The 16,987-nt window shown below is 37.8% G+C and overlaps 2 protein-coding genes across 4 annotated transcripts in view; both read right to left on the bottom strand.

Annotated features, from left to right (window-relative positions):
- The window catches only part of si:ch211-269e2.1 (cohesin subunit SA-2), a 30,326-nt gene extending 21,037 nt beyond the window's left edge, over positions 1–9,289 (bottom strand). For all 3 annotated transcript variants that reach the window (XM_066686027.1, XM_066686029.1, XM_066686028.1), the window contains exons 1-14: positions 9,182–9,289; positions 7,579–7,673; positions 7,359–7,443; positions 6,913–7,077; positions 6,685–6,781; positions 6,373–6,449; positions 6,218–6,289; positions 4,491–4,695; positions 4,078–4,229; positions 3,168–3,241; positions 2,944–3,067; positions 1,470–1,568; positions 803–882; positions 371–478 (exon numbers count right to left, since the gene is read on the bottom strand). In XM_066686027.1, coding sequence (XP_066542124.1) covers positions 371–478; positions 803–882; positions 1,470–1,568; positions 2,944–3,067; positions 3,168–3,241; positions 4,078–4,229; positions 4,491–4,695; positions 6,218–6,289; positions 6,373–6,449; positions 6,685–6,781; positions 6,913–7,077; positions 7,359–7,443; positions 7,579–7,619 — 1,379 coding nt within the window. In that variant the 5' untranslated portion in view covers positions 7,620–7,673; positions 9,182–9,289. The remainder of the gene's footprint in view (positions 1–370; positions 479–802; positions 883–1,469; positions 1,569–2,943; positions 3,068–3,167; positions 3,242–4,077; positions 4,230–4,490; positions 4,696–6,217; positions 6,290–6,372; positions 6,450–6,684; positions 6,782–6,912; positions 7,078–7,358; positions 7,444–7,578; positions 7,674–9,181) is intronic.
- Positions 9,290–11,072: 1,783 nt separating this feature from the next.
- On the bottom strand, positions 11,073–16,938 carry si:ch211-218d20.15 (uncharacterized). The gene is made up of 8 exons (XM_066685825.1): positions 16,628–16,938; positions 16,378–16,496; positions 14,429–14,489; positions 14,215–14,282; positions 14,026–14,128; positions 13,803–13,921; positions 11,462–11,607; positions 11,073–11,308 (listed from the first exon to the last, which is right to left on the bottom strand). Exons 1-8 carry the CDS (start codon positions 16,689–16,691, stop codon positions 11,203–11,205), a joined length of 786 nt encoding a protein of 261 aa, XP_066541922.1. The 5' UTR covers positions 16,692–16,938; the 3' UTR covers positions 11,073–11,202.
- Positions 16,939–16,987: the final 49 nt, after the last annotated feature.

The following is a 16,987-nucleotide window of genomic DNA, read 5'->3' as shown; positions in this document are numbered from 1 at the left end:
AGCAAACATGAAATGTACAACCAACAGGAAGTAACACAAAGGAGCCTAAATAAATGACACTGACAAGGGACACCTGGAACAGAAAACGAGGGGGAGGAGCTAGGGCAGGACTAGGGTGGATACAGAAACAAAAACAAACACAGCCATGTGCTTGTGTGATAATGTGTTGTGGGAAAAAGAGTGACATTTTTTAACTTAAGATGTAAATGTTTGTTTATACTCTAGTGTGTCCAGTGAATTTCACGTTGTGAATGTGAGTTTGAAAAAATATGGTGGCTGGCTCCACATGTCCTGAAGAAAGCATTTGCTATTTTCTTGTAACCAAAGTTCTGCAGGTTCCAGCTCTGTGAAAACCTGCAGCAACACTCACTTTTTGTAGAGAAATTCGCCTGCAGTGGCTGCAAGAGGACGATGAGAACAATACACAAACTTGAACATGTGTTTGTAGTCATCCAGGCTCAGCACATCATCACATGACCTAAAAATATAAATAACAAGTCAAGGGAGATTAAATAATGATCAGTGCTTTAAAAATGGGAAATAATATATGACAGGATTATGTGTGTACTATATAATATGAACATATATGAAAACTGACTTTGTGCTGAATGCATATATAATTGGAATTATGTTTTACGAACAAATAATAATAATAATAATAATAATACATGTTCACACGTCAAAGAATCATAACAAAGCACATTTCTTGCCAGGCAGCCTCACAAGAACTAGAAGCATTTGGGGAAAGGAGGGCTCCTGAGGAAAGTAAAATGTTTAGAGAAAAAGAGCAAGGGAGACCCACTGGGAGATGACCATCAGCAGCCTCATGGCCTGAACTGCAACTTCGTGATCCTTATCCAGAGTCATAGAGATTATTCTGTCCTGTAAACACAAACAGCACACAGTCAAGCTCACAACCCACAGCCAGATTCCTCTAAACACTTTAACTACCCTCTCTGAGAGCAATCCCATCTAAAAGCATGTGATTTGCTCTCGTTAGTGATCTGCTTTAGTAGATAATGGTTTCCTAAATGTGAACTGCGCCAATCTTTTTGCCACTAAAGGCTTTCTGGCCAGTGGTAGTGATGTGGTTGTGGCGGCCCCCCAGGGAGATGACTGGCCCCGTGTGAGAGATGCTGAGCCTTGGGCAAAACCTGAGGGGCTTCAACACCTGTCAGTCAGCGGCCTCTTCCGTCGTCCCACAGGAGTCAGCACATACTGTTCTAATACACAACATTTCCCAAAAAAGGTGAAACTTTGACTCACTTCAGCAGAGTTAGAGAAAGAATGCTGGCTTGTTTCAACTGTGGCCAGAGGCAGAATCATCACAACTCTTACTTTGACTGAGACTGACTAATGGGCAATAGTTTATGAGGACACTCAGGAGAGTGTTAAAGAAAGCTCTGTCGATTCTCTGTAGAACTGAAAATAGTGATTACAAATTCGGAAAGGGCACAAGCAGACGCTACCTTAAATCGACTAGTAAAAAGGTCCATTTTGGAGCAGAGATGAACATCCTGATAGAGTCCCTGCAGACCCAGCACACACCTCAAGCGCACGTCAGGTTGCTGTGAAACAAGAATAAAGTGAAGACAAGACATAAACATCCTAGCTGCTCCAAAAATATACATTAATAACAATAATGCAACTGAATGATAAACACTGAGTATCGCATTCACATGATTTTCATGTTTGCCCCATGTTAATGTGATTTTTTTTAGCTGAATTATTGAAAGCATCACATTGTGGCAGTCCAAATGAAGACATGTATCTACAAGAAAGGAACTTTAAATTAGAAGAAAAAACCTTCTGATGTTTAAATGGAAATCAATGTAAAAAGATTAATTTATTTTGGAGCATTTCCATTCACTATGACATTTTTACACGAAAAGAACATCCATTGTGCTCAAATGATATAGCAAACTAAAAAATGGAGATACACGTTTTTAACTGGATAAATATATATATATAATATATATATATATATAATAAAATATATTCTGATTAAACTAATTCATGCATATAGACATGTTAAAAATGGACAAATAAGGCAAATTGATTGATTAAGATTACTTACTGATGTGACTAATGTGGATTAATTATTGTAAAAACCAATAGCTCTAGTTTAAACATGTCCTCATCAATCATAATGAAAAAATTATAAATCTGAACACTTGGCTGAATAATACTTTGTCAGTTCAAAAAAGTTTTATAATATATATGTAATCCTTGATGTTGGAGAAAAACAAATCACCTCTACTAAAATATATCTGTGGTTATACAACTTGTATTTATAAATCATCTGGATTTCTGAGATTATCCTGAAACTAACAAGCTCTCATCTGTCTGTCTACAACTCTTCTTGTTCCACTATATTCATCAGTTACCAAAACTGAAAACAAAATAAAACATAGAAATGGGGCTCTAATATGTAAATACACTTCAATTCAGGTAAATACCACACAATCGTAAAATAACATATATATATGGCACAAGGAGACATCATAAGTTTTCATCTGACATCTCTCCCCCCAGTTCAAAACAAGACGCAGCAGACCACGCATGCGCACTTTATCGAATCGATTGGCCTTCTGCTCTATGCATCTTACCTGTGAGTCCAGTGACATGTTTTTGACAGTGTTTTTTCACTTTCCACTTCGTGTTTGTAATCTAGAAGTCGTACCCGTAATAATTCAAGTAATTTGCGTAAGTCTTTATAATCGTATATTTTTGAAGTCTTACAAAACACACACAAAACAGACGTTTGTGTACAAATTAAATAGTTATGTACGCAAGTATATGAGCATGCACACGTTTATTTTTGACAGTAATATTACTCCATAAGACAGGATTGATGTGTTTGGTTCTCTTTGTTCTGAAGACAGTATGCGTTACAGAGCATATTTCTGTTAGATATCTGTTACATTATTAAAAGACACAAACCTTGTCATGCAACATCCATCCTACATATTTCAAGTAGGTGTCATTCAAAAACACAGGACTGTAGAGCTTCATCCATACTGTTAGTTCCTCCATACAGATTGCTCTAATCTCAGGTATCACATCTCTGTCAAACCAGAACAAACACAGGAACCTGTCTGAACATCTGTGTAAAAAAAAAGCTAAACAGATCTGGTCAAAACAATAATAAAGATTAGTAATATTACCTGTATCTTTTGAGAAAAACTCCCTTAAAAATAGCATCCATCATGTCTTCTGTTTCAAGCTTTCTGTCCTGCAACTGAAAAAGCATCGAACAAATTTCAGTTCAAAAATTGTTCTTTAGAATCCCGGTATACCCTTAAAGAGAATAATGGACTATGTGTGGCCTTGTGATATCCAGTTCATACTTTAATCAGAATGTGTGAAGTCTATTTCAGTTCACAGTTTGTGAAAAGTATTCTCCAAAAGTACTGAACACCCCATTCAGAACATACTACAATCATGAACTAGGATGAAACCATACGGACTAAGCACCGTACTGCAATTCTGTTACTATGAGTTGTGATGGGACTCGTTATATATAAATTTGGATATGTTTGTGTACTTGGAAACTAACAACTACATTGCAGGCTGGTGTAACAGCAATGTATAAACTGAGCAGTCACTCTCATTTCTGCTCCTTCTTTTCCTGTCCCACTTTATATTAAGTGCCCCTAAAAACTGTGTATTTACACACTAAAATTACAAACCAAAATGTCACTTATTTTCTGTTACAGTTGGATTACCATAGTAACCAAAGTACATTTGGATTGTCATCATAACACAGTAGGGGTAACATTGCTTTGTTTTTGTTTTTTTCTTCAAAAAAAAAGACCTTTCTGTTGTAACAGGAAGTGTGCAAATACCCACACTTCTTTAAAACTGGTTATTTTATCCTGTTACAACACAAACATACTACTACACCTACCTAAATATTACTAAAGGGGGCATTTCCTTTTCAGATTAATTTTGAGTACTTTTATAATGTAGTTAATCAAACATTAAGACCAATATTACATTATATAATAATTAACTTGATACTGTGTTGTCCTTCCATGCACCAGAGTGCATTTAGACTCATTGTCAATGCCTCACCTCAGTAATCTTCCTTTGGATCCTCTCAAGACGTGGTGAGACCCGTTTGCTAGATGTTTTAGCAAGCTCAACCTCATAGAGTCTCTGACTGTTATCCACACTGACATTGAGGCTGAGCGCCACGTTCACCAGAGCACTGAGCAACTTCACCGCTGCAGGAGACCAGCAGAGAAGAGAGAAGAGTAGCAAAGAAAACAACATCAGCCAAGAGCTAATATAACCCACTCCTCACAGCTTTAATATTAGCATATTTCACATGTGCAGCTTGCACTACTGCAGTTTAACAGCTTATTAATACCTTATGATTGTTCACTATGTCTTAAAAATTACCAAATAATATGCAAATGTCATTTGCTCGTTTCACGCTCCTGGTTCAGGAGTCGGTCGCACTGTCTTGCAAATTTTAGAGTTACCTGCCAGCGTGCAGGTGTGTCTGAAGGCACGCACACATGAAGCCGAGAGCTCGGTCAGTAGAGAGATAAGTGTGTTCAGGAGGTAGTTGTCGAAGATCACACTGTACTGGCATTGAGCAACAAGCACAGAGACAAACTCACAGAAGTGTGAACGGAACTTCTTCCAGTACAGGCCAGACATAACGAGTGGATATTCACCACTGTCCTAATAACAAACAAAAAAAATCATATTTGTGCCTGCCACGAAATTATAATAGACAATTAAATGTTACAGAAATAACTGGAATTTACAATTTTATCTTTTTTTTTTGTATGTAACAAAACAGTACAAACTTAAAGTGGACAAAACAAGCTAACTATTTTGCTTTCTGGTTGCTATAAATTAGTAGCTGCCTACTGACAACAGACACAAATTAAGCTCAACTAAACACATTACTCACTATTGCCCTATAAAAGATTTTAGATCTCATTTTGATTTGTTAAAGCTGAATTATTTTTAGACTGGTTTTGGCCCTGCTTCTCAGCATTTCCTAGTCCAAGCTCTAGTTTTGTTCTGTCTCTGTTCCTTAGGGAGTGTCACTTCAGATTGAGGTTTAGATCAAAAGTTAACATAGTCAACAACTCAATGTAAACCTCCAGTGAAATAACTCCAGAAAATAACTTAATTGATTTAGGGCTGGGCGGCACAGTGGCGCAGCAGGTAGTGTCGCAGTCACACAGCTCCAGGGACCTGGAGGTTGTGGGTTCGAGTCCCGTTCCGGGTGACTGTCTGTGAGGATTGTGGTGTGTTCTCTCTGTGTCTGCATGGGTTTCCTCCGGGTGCTCCGGTTTCCTCCCACGGTCCAAAAACACATGTTGGTAGGTGGATTGGCGACTCAAAAGTGTCTGAGTGTGTGTGTTGCCCTGTGAAAGACTGGCGCCCCCTCCAGGGTGTATTCCTGCCTTGTGCCCAATGATTCCAGGTAGGCTCTGGACCCACTGTGACCCTGAACTGGATAAGCGGCTACAGATAATGAATGAATGAATGAATGATTTAAGGAATTCAAAGGTTTTCAATCATATCGTCATAATTTTCATACCGATAAAAAATCAGTAGCATGATAACAGTGATATTTTGATTGTTTTTACGTAATGACATCATTCAGTTAGCCACAATATGGCATACATTCTTTACATGAGTCATTTAGGCACACTGAAGTACTTCTGAATGTTGAAACTGTTCCATTTGTAGTAAAATAAAACTTTTGAATGAATAAATGCATTTAATATTATTTAAAAATGTATTATATATAAGTAATAATATTGTAACATTTGTTTGGTTACAATGGTGTGTTCTTGAAATTAATAAAAGTATATTAAAAGAAATTAATATAGTATATTTATAAAAGTATATTATACAGCTGCGAAAATTAACCATTTCAATTTCAGCTTACATAAAGGCAACTAGCAATCTGTATGAGTCCATATGGGTGAGAACACAGTCGCTAAAGTTCAGGGATATTTCCTGCACATGCTACACATAAAGCATGCTGCACATTTCCCACTGCGAGAGCATGTCTGACACAGAAAACGTACTGCCCTGTGCTTCATGTGTGAAAGGACAACTCCAGGACATCTCCAGTCCTGATACTTACGTTTTTCAAGAGATTCTCTGGAGTTCATGTATGAAAGAGGCTTTACAGCATGATATATTTTTCAGAAAAAGTAGTGGCCATTATCAGACTTACAATGTCCATGGGCCATGTGACAGTCAGTATCCACGGGAATGCCAGGAACTTCTTGTACTGTAAACCGGAGCTCTGTAATTCGCAAATCCAAGATGGTCACTTTACAAAGCACATATGGATATAGACAAGCAATAAAATACGAGATTAGATTATACCTCATCCAGGTCCTCCACCATCTTGCTCATAACATCAGTTTCTTCCTTACTCTGAAACATCTCAGCTGTAACTACTCCTATACACAGAAAAGATAAAAGTATTTTTAAAATAAGTACAAAACCATTATTTCAATGCATACATTTCATAAACTAATATTGTTTTACTATATGAATAACAGTCTGTACTGACACTGACCAGTTTCTACTGCTTGCTATGTAATTTGCAGAAGATCCTTAAGCTCCGACAGTAGATACAGCAGTCTAGAAAAATCAGTTTGTTCTACTAGGAGATTGTGTGTATGAATGACTAACCTTTACATCCGGAACACTGGATGAAGAAGCTGATGAGGTCAAGCAGAGCTGGTTCTCTGTCCATAATGTAAGCCTCAATCCAGTCATCCACCACAGCCTGTGGAAGAGATTCAAAATAGACATAATTACTGTAATTGATCATGTCTCTTCCAACAAAGGTCTCACAAGACCCCAAAAATGACATGACTTCTAGTCAACCTAAGTCTGTATCAGATCCTCACTGTGTACCTGCATGGCACTTTTCCCCATGGTGACCACCTCAAACAAGGTGACGGCTTCAATATCTCTGTTTTTGAGCTGCTCGTTCTCTGCCCTGCCCAAGCTGCCATTGCTGGTTTTGGAGAGTTTCCGCTTAGCATTTTCAGAGCCTTCTCTGGCTTTTCTCTTCCCTCTCTAAAGTAATTTTAAAAAAAGTACATGTTAAATATGGACCATTTCACTATTCAAATTAACATATATCTTTGTTCAGCTTGTGTGCTAAGGAAACATAAATAGGATCTGATTCTTGTTGTTCAAATGCAATAAATCAGTGGGTAAGGATGCAAGACCTCCCAACATTCCAAGAGTCTCTCATTTCAAACATATGTATATAAGTTTGGACTTGGATTTTATATGTGTATATCTTTTTGCAAAAGTCAGTCAGAAGGTTAGGGGTTAGCACAATCATGTCTTACCACATTCTTCTGTCTGTTCTCATTTCTCACACCAGAAGTGTGATTCACAGTTGTACTGGAAGAGACATCAACAGTAGAGTTCTCCCTTTGAAATATAAAGACATGGTTATTTACTTACAAATAACATCTAATCTACAAATAAATTACACCATAAACAAGAGGTTTTAATAGATTATGTCATTTTAAAAAGGCCACTGTGCTTCAAAGTTCTGTGTCTTACTTTTGCACTGATCTTGACAGTAATGTTGGTTCTGCTATCATCTCTTCTCAGATCATTTTTTAACTCTGAATTGGATTCTCAAGTTTTCCGTGATTCTGCAAAAAGCAAAAATGTCGTTTATTAACCAAACCCACTGCTTCATTTACACAGTCTATTTTAAGTGTTGGTATTTCTAAATAAAGTAACTAACATTGCACATTAGGTTTATTTCATGCATTTCCCTGGTAAGATATTTTTCTTTGAAACAACAATCATCCATACATTTAAAGGGATCTACTTCTACCCACAGTGTCCTTTAAATAAATAATTTGTATCCAGATATATAATTTGAGAATGAGTTCATTTTACTCAAATTATCTCTAGATTTTGATTAGTTAATTTCATCAAACTTTTTGTTGTAAAAATTACGTAAATTCAAAGTCACATTTTTTTCCTTTTCCTGTATTTTTCCTTTCCTGTATTTTTCCTTTTTCCTGTATTTTTCCTGTGTATTTGTGTGATGAATCATTCTCAGTATGCAGAGACAAAGAAGGACTACAGTTTAATTTTAAAGATATAAAGTGTACTTATTTGGTAAGTGGAGCTGATATGGAAAAATTGTGTAGAATATTTAAGCGCGATTTTGTATATATTTATTGTTTTGTCCAGGCGGCGTATTTATTTTGATAATGTGTATGTGTTCATTTGGAAAGCTTGTCTGACTGAAACAACATAGATATATACGCTACAAAATGGATTGTTTTGATGACATTTACCACACCTTGTAGCGACCGTTAGAACTAACTGTCAAAAGTAACCCCTGTGGAATAAGTTGTAAGTTGGTTTGCACTCCTCATATTTTGAGCTGAACAGCTGGAGTTACAATTTTCACTCGTAACCCTTACTGTGAACATATTCATCAAAAAAAAAATAATAAATCCCTGCCTTAACGTTTAGCCGTTACCAGTCTTAATGCCAAATGACTACGCGGATAACTCAGACTAAATCTCAAATGACTCCCTGCTCCCTACATAATGCAATGCCAGGATCAGGGAATAAAGGCTTCCACACCATACTGTGCGCTAAATGTCATATATAAGCTGTATCACCTCTTTAATTATCATCAAGAGCAATAGTGAATTGACATATTTCACGAGCTACATAGTCCACTATATAGGGAGTAAGGGCCCAATTGGGATACAGCCTTAGTCACTCTGTTCATTGCACATTCGTGGGCACACAACACAAAGAGGAGAAAAATCGGTATCAAGGATACATGCCATTTCATCCATTGGTCATAAAAAGTGTCTGTAAAGAGAAAGTAGGAGTTTTATTGGCCGCTGCAGAGATCACTCAGGATCACCGCTTCTTCCTGATGTGTCTTCTTCTCAGTGCTCAGTTCTGAACAACTGTCCACACTATGACCACATACATGTGATCTGTCATTTCTATACTGTAAATACTAGAGTACATGCTTGCCGGATGGAGCAGAAATCCTGCCACTGTTTACAAAAGCACAGTCCCGTGTCCAGCTCTCAGCTTCACTCTGTGGGGCGGTTTAGGTCAGAAACAAATGTAAACGGACTGTATTTACAAACAGGGTACATCACGGAAGTGTACTTACCCCATATACTTCAGAGAAGGGGTGATGGACGCTGTGAAGAAGGAGAAGGGGACGCATTAGAGGAAAGTACAGTGAGTCTGTAGAGCGCCATCCCGCGCTTCACTGCAGCACAGCCGCAGACCGGGGCGGAAATACATCACTCACGCTCAATACACCCCTCCCACTTTACTCCCTCGGAGATTTCGGTTAAAAGGCAGCTCTACCTGTTTTACAAAATGTCTGTATAATTAAAGAGTAGATAACCCCCTCCAGTAAAAATATAAATAAAATAAAAAAATTAATAAATAAAAACAATAAAAAAAACAGGTCGTTTACCTTGCTAGCATGTCTATGCTCTGTTGTTTATACGCTGAAAGATTCTTGGGAGTAATAAACTGCCAGACAGTTTCAGACAGACAGGGTTTCTGATGTCATGAACCTAAGCAACCAATTCCCATCAACTTTCAGGACAGGGTTTTCGAGCTGCTAGCAGAGTTAGGGCTATTGTAGGAGGGATAAAAGGAGATTGAGAAGGGGACTGATATTCAAAGATCAGTGGGTACCAAATGAATGTAAAAGTGTAGAGTTATATCTAAGACACTTTTTATGCATTAGGGGATTTAAAATATCTAAATATGTTATTTTAATGAACAGACATGAGTTTTTATTGGGTTAATCTTTGACCACAGGGGGACTTTATCCTGACTAACATGTAACATATGAGCCCTATGCTTTTTTCGTTAGTTTGTCTCTAGATGACTTTTGACAACGCTTACAGGTCAAGTAAAATATAAAGAAGAGAGTGAGACTGAGATATAAAATAAAGAGGTTTAATTGCATTCCCAATATATCTGAGTGTTTTAGCACCATATGTGAAAGCCAAAGGGAGTGGAGCAGAAAACATTATGAAACAGTAATAAAACATTAATAATGTTCATAAATAGTCATTGCAGTCAAATCTCTGTTACTCCTGATATTTAATAATGGCTCTCTAATGATTTGCTAATGATTTATTGAGTAAACACTGGTTTGATCTAAACCGAGTAGTAGAATACAGCAAGTCAAACTTTTTTATTATACTGTACTGAGTGACTTTCCCCTTCTCTCTAGAGGACTGGGTCAGCAAAGGTCTAAAACAAATAATATAAATCACTCAGTTTATGCAGTTATAGAGATATGTATATATTTCCCTATTTATTTATTTCTGCATTTCATTGTCTCTAGGATAATGAGGGTTTGTCATGCTGTCTCATCATTCCTACTGGTTGATAGATATAAGACTTGTAGATCAACTGCAATTTAATACAAGAAATACATAAAAACAGATCTAAATAATAAATACATTCATAACTAAAACAATAAAACCTAGATAGTTTTTAAGTTTTGAATTAAAGTATCCTGTGTTTTTTATTAATTTATTTATTTTGCTTAACCAATTTATCCTGAACAGGGTTGCAATGGGTCTGGAGCCTACCATTGCATGCAAGGCAGAAACAGATCTTCACAATCATACTGACACTTGTGGACAATTTCACACAACCAATCCACTGACGACCATGTGTTTATAGAATGGAAAACTGAAGCACCCAGAGATAAACCCACCCAGACACAGGGAAAACACACAAACTACTTAAACAATCACCCAATGTGAAGATCAAACTGAGATCCTAGAGTTGTGTGGCTGCCACACTATATTACTTTTCTATCCTGAGTGAGTTATTTAATATATTAATTATTTCTCATTCCTCTATATGCCTGTTACTTTTACTACAAACCCTGGCAAAAATTATGGAATCACCACTGTTGTTTTAAATGTTTAGCTTTGTAGGGAAAAATATATATATATATATATATATATATATATATATATATATTTTTTTTTTTTTTTTTTTTTTAGTTAGTCACAATTGTTTTTTTTTTTTTTTTGGTCAAGTACAGGAAGAAAATATGGATTCACAAATTTTTGCCAGTGGCTGTAGTATTATTACCAGCTGTAAATATTTCAGATGAATAATACAGATACAGGTTAAGTTAAAGTTTTGTCAGGACCACTTGGAGACAAAGGCCATGACTGGGCTGAGGTCTTCGGTGAGGTCCTCTCTGAGTGAAGACACTGTTGATATGATGTTGTGGGTTAATTGTGATATCCTGCAAAAGTAAATATCATTTGTTATATGAAATTCCAGTTAATGTAGTAACAAATGATACTGGCCACTTCAGAATATTATTTGATATAAATATGTCCTCTGACATGAACAAACCCTGCATGTGACATGTAATTACACAGCAGAACACACGTACCAGCTCGTATACTGGGCTGATAATTGTGGCTCTTGTTTGGAACCTTCTTCTGTCATTAAAGATATCTTCATCTGCTTAAAGTTGGCCTCAATATCTTTCTTTATACTGGTCAGTGGCAATGTGTTTCTGAGAGAGTTAAGAACTTGCTGTAACACAAAGAAAAAAACGGTTCTTTCAGCGTATAATAACACAAGTAATACATCTGACTACAACTACATTAACATATGTCCAATATTTTGCAGGCATGTACTCATCCGAGATTCCTCTCAATAAGAGTTTGTCCCCTTTTTTGCTACAGTAACAGCCTCTGCTCTTCTGGGAAGGCATTACCATTGGTCCAAGGTTTTTTTGCATTCAGCCACAAGAGCAATAATGGTGTCAGGTACTGATATTGAATAATTAGTTCTTGATAAAAACATCATTCCATCCCATCTCAACTGTACAGGATGGTGCTCCATCTATTCCAAAATCTCTACTTCACAACCCAGTGCTGGGCAGATTTATCCTCACTGGATTTTGACCTTTGACCTGGTGGTCTTAAACACCTGTGTCATCAGTAGTTGGCCTTCATGTGTAAAAAAAAATTATTTTTATTGAAAATGATTTGGGTGGTGGATCATTCTCAGCTTTGCAGTGACACTGACGTGGTGGTGGTGTGTTAGTGCGTGTTGTGCTGTTAAGAGAGGATCAGACACAGCAGTGCTACTGGAGTTTTTAAACATCATGTGCCCTCACTGTCCACTCTGTTAGACACACCTGCCTTGTAGATGTACTGATTCTGTGACAGTAGCTCGTCTGTTGCTGTACAGTTTGTGTTGGTTGTCCTCTAGTCCTTCCTCAGCAGACACAGGGCATTGTCAGCTAGATATATTTGGCTGGTGAACTATTCTCAGTCCGGCAGTGACAGTGAGGGCTTTAAAAAAATCCATCAGCACTACTGTGCCTGATCCACTCATACAAGAACAACAACACACTCCCACTACATCAGTGTCACTGCAGTGTGGAGAATGATCCATCTCCCAAATGATACCTGCTCTGTGGGAGACTTATGGGGGTCCTGACCATTGAAGAACAGGGTGAAAGGGGGCAAGCATTGTATGCAGAGCAATAGTTGGACTCAAACATTTATAAGTGTAGAACTGGAGCTATAAGTGACAGTGGAGCTGAGAAAATGGACAGTGAGTGTAGAAGGAAGTGGCAATAATGTTATGGTTAATCTGTGTATTGCATGTTATTGTTAAGTTTTAGTTACAATAAACTTTAGTTTTTATTTTGCCCTTAAAACATTCGAGTTCTTTTTTTCAATTGAATTGTACAAATTATACAGTACCAGTCAAAAGATAGACACAATGTCATCCATATTCATTTACAATGTAGAAAATAAGAAAAAAAACAAAACAAAACAAAAAAAAAAACATTGAATGAGACATTCACAATATGTGGAAATTAGTCCAAAAGAAAGGAGACCCTCCCTGAGTGGTCATGTTAAAGTAAAAAAAAAAATATATATATATATATATATATATATATATTATTTCTGTTATTATAAATGCAGACAACAAAATAATGCCTCAAAACACTGCTACGAACAGCAGCATTAAATAAATTCAAGTTAATTCTTGCTATAATTGCAAAGGATTTATTCACTTTTTTGGCAAAACCATGGGCCTGTAGTAGAGGTGGATAATATGGCCAAAATATTTTCACAAAATATTTTTTTATTTTGGTCAATACGATATAATTCTGATATCAATATGTACAATAAAAAAGCCTCAGAAAAACTGCTAAGAACTGAAAGCAACATGACATCACCATGAAAAAAAAAACCTCTTCGCTATACATAATGTATACTAAAATACTGAAAATCACTGTTATTGAAACATTAATATTTTATATAAAATATATACTGACACTGAATTATTGTCCAGCCCAAGCCTGAAGCTTTGCCAAACCTGACACCCATTTCAGGGTTGTTTCCATAATGTTTCCAGGAAAGAGGCTGGAGCAAGTGGCTGTGATGTCTCACTAGATGCAGTAATTTGACCACTCAACAACATCCTCCCCAAAGGAAAAATGACATAAAAAAACATATAAAAACATACAATGTATATATATGTAATGGATTTTGCTCCTATCTGTATGAAATCTCCATCAGCCTTAAATGAAATCTCAATCAATAATTTCTATTACATTTCAAACTGTAATTCTATTCTGTCAACAGCATGACGCAACATATCGCAAAATGTCCGGCTGTGACAGAAAATATGAACCCCAGCTACAATACTGTACTTTATGCCATTAAAGGCAAGAAGTGAATATATGGTAAGACCGTTCTACTCACATAAATAACAGCAAGCTGGTGAGCAACGTACTTGTGGCTACCTAGGTGCTTCACGTCGTCTTCAAGCTGCTGACTCAGAATTAGCAGCTGGTTCAGCCTCCCAAGGTAAGGGAAATACCCTACAGAGTAAAATCAATAAATAAAAAAAAAAAAAAAACAATGCTTCCCCACAGAAAAAAAAAAGATTTTTATCTCTAGATCCATCATTGATGCAGCACCTCACCATCTAGAGGTGGGCTCTCCAACATATCCACAGGGCTGCCATGGATAATGTAAACTTCTACCCGAGGGAACATGACAGACAATCCAGCAAAGTCCAAATACTCCTATTTGAAAGAGCAAATTAATCCAAATTATTAGAATTAACATGGAATATATGTGCAAAAAAATATATATATTCTCAAACAATTACCTCCAACAGTGGCACAGGTTTAGGCAAGTGTTCAAGGCATTGGTTCATCTGCTCTATAATCTCAGCACCTATATTTAAAAAAATAATTAATAAATTAATTAATTAATTAATAATAAAGAGATATCTGCTATTAGTCATATTTGTCAATAGAATTCCAGCATTGTTTTATTTTCAAATTATAAACTCAAACAGCAGCCATTTGTGTGAAGATTACCTTGCTGTTGGAAACACTTTGATTCTTCAGGGCTTGTGGCTTGTTTTAGTTGTCCCTGAATCTGAAAGAGATATTAAAATAAAAGTCAAGAGTTAATGTAAACAGGGCGGCACAGGTAGTGTCGCAGTCACATAGGGTTCGATTCCCGCTCCGGGCGACTGTCTGTGAGGAGTTGGTGTGTTCTCCCTGTGTCCACGTGGGTTTCCTCCCACAGTCCAAAAAAAAAACACACACATTGGTAGGTGGATTGGCGACTCAAAAAAAGAAAGGACTGGTGCCCCCTCCATGTATTCCCGCCTTGCGCCCAATGATTCCAAGTAAGAAGAAAGGTTCATTTTATCCAATGTTTTCTTACAGATTGTAAGTTGGTACATAATTAAGATACACACCTTAATGTGCAAATGCACCAAAAAATGTTTTATTACTTTATAATTAACCCCCAATAAACACACAGTAAAACAACAACATGTATAGGATAATGGTCAAATAAATACAACACAAAAAATATATTATTTTAATTTTAAAAAATAATAAATAAAAACATCCCTTTTGATTTGTTCATTAAAATGTACCCAGTTAACACTAATGTTCAACTGTACAAGCACAGCTCCATAGAAACGCCCTGCTAACAGTCTTAAGTGCTCTAGATTTGCAGACCTCTGTGAAACTGTGTTCAAGAGAGCGATGTAGCATCTTTCGATATGTATAGGATGAGTTGTATTGATGTTTGTGATTCAGAATGATGCACCCAGTGTCAGCACATGAATACTAAAGTTTAGCTGTTAAATAAAGGGTTTAACTTAGAATTAGCGGCATGGTGGCGCAGCAGGTAGCTGTCACAGTCACACAGCTCCAGGGACCTGGAGGTTGTGGGTTCAATTCCCACTCCGGGTGACTGTCTGTGAGGAGTTGGTGTGTTCTCCCCGTGTCCACGTGGGTTTCCTCCGGGTGCTCCGGTTTCCTCCCACAGTCCAAAAACACACGTTGGTAGGTGGATTGGCGACTCAAAAGTGTCCATGAGTGTGTGAGTGAATGTGTGTGTGTTGCCCTGTGAAGGGATGGCGCCCCCTCCAGGGTGTATTCCCGCCTTGCGCCCAATGATTCCAGGTAGGCTCTGGACCCACCGCGACCCTGAATTGGATAAGCGGTTACAGATAATGAATGAACTTAGAATTACACACTACAAGAGGAGTAGTACACTCTGCACACTTTGTAAGACCCCTTTCACTTCTTTAATTGTCAGGGCCCCTGCAGAACCAAAAACAGAGCAAAAACAGGTTTGGCTGGTGGAGCATTCTGGTCATGGCTCTGCTGCTGGAGTTTTTAAACACTGTATTCACTCACTGGCTAACGTGTACAGTCAGAGACAGCAGCTCATCTGTTGCTGCACAGTTTGTATTGATCGTCTTCTTGTCCTTCATCAGTAGTTACTGGAAACACAGGAAGCTTTCGGCTGAATATTTTTTGCTGATAGACTATTCTCCGTCCAGCAGTGACACTGAGGGTTTAAAAACTCATGTAGCACTGCTGTATCTGATCCAGTCATACCAGCGCAACACACACAAACACACCACCACTGCAACTAGTGTCACAATACTACCTGCTATGTGGTGGTAGTTTGTGGGCCCTGACCATTAAAGAATAGGATGAAAGGGGGCTAACAAATTTTGCAGGTTAACAAATGGACTACAGTCAGTAATTATAGTACAACAACGGGTACCTATATGGTTAGTGGACAATGAATGTAGAAATAAAGAGGTTGTTTTAATATTTGACTGATCTGTGTATATTAACATTTAACAGGAGTGAGTATGGCTGGCATATTTGGGTTATATGTCTCCAGAAGATGTAACTGAAACAAAGGGGGGTATTCAGGAGGCTGAAAGGCTGGATAAGCAACACACTTAGGTCATACAGTCGGTATCATGAGAGACATAACCCTGTATTACCTGGTGGACCTGGGCTCTGATGAGAAGGTCGAGCTGGCCGCAGAGACACAGCATCTCTAGCGCCACATGCTCGGGGCTCAGGTGGAGGGGCATCAGAGGCTTCTTCAAATACAGCTCAACTGGAAAGAGAATACCGTTAGAGAGAGAATAGCTGGCGCTCATTCCCATAATTAGGCCGTGGAAAACAACACGCTTTACTGGAGCTAATTCACCCGACCTGGAAAAGAAAGGAACATTTAACCTCCGTTACCTTTGAAACTTGTGCTGTATTCACACGGCTGGCAAAGCGGCTCCGTTAAACTGACTGCTGCCATTTCTCAGAGCTGTGCCGTTTTGCTAACACTTATGTCCGCAGGATTCTCGCCCTCTGACGCGGGGCTGAGACCTGATATTTTGGTTTAATGTAGCCTGCGTGTCCCCCAGTGCGCCGTCCAAAACACCGAGCAGCTTTATCCCGCCTTCAAAAATTACCAAGTAATCTCTGAGCCGTAACCATGGAAACGTGTAAAATCCAATGATTTTGTTTGCAGTCTTTCGCGTGCGTGTGTGTGTTCGCTAACGGAGGAACACACCCTTCACCTCCATTTAGGTCTCATCCTCACACGACCCC

The sequence above is a fragment of the Hoplias malabaricus genome, chromosome 12 (genome assembly GCF_029633855.1).
Source record: "Hoplias malabaricus isolate fHopMal1 chromosome 12, fHopMal1.hap1, whole genome shotgun sequence".
NCBI lineage: Eukaryota > Metazoa > Chordata > Actinopteri > Characiformes > Erythrinidae > Hoplias > Hoplias malabaricus.
Note: the sequence above shows the minus strand (reverse complement) of the source record. Positions and strands in the feature narration are given on the sequence as shown.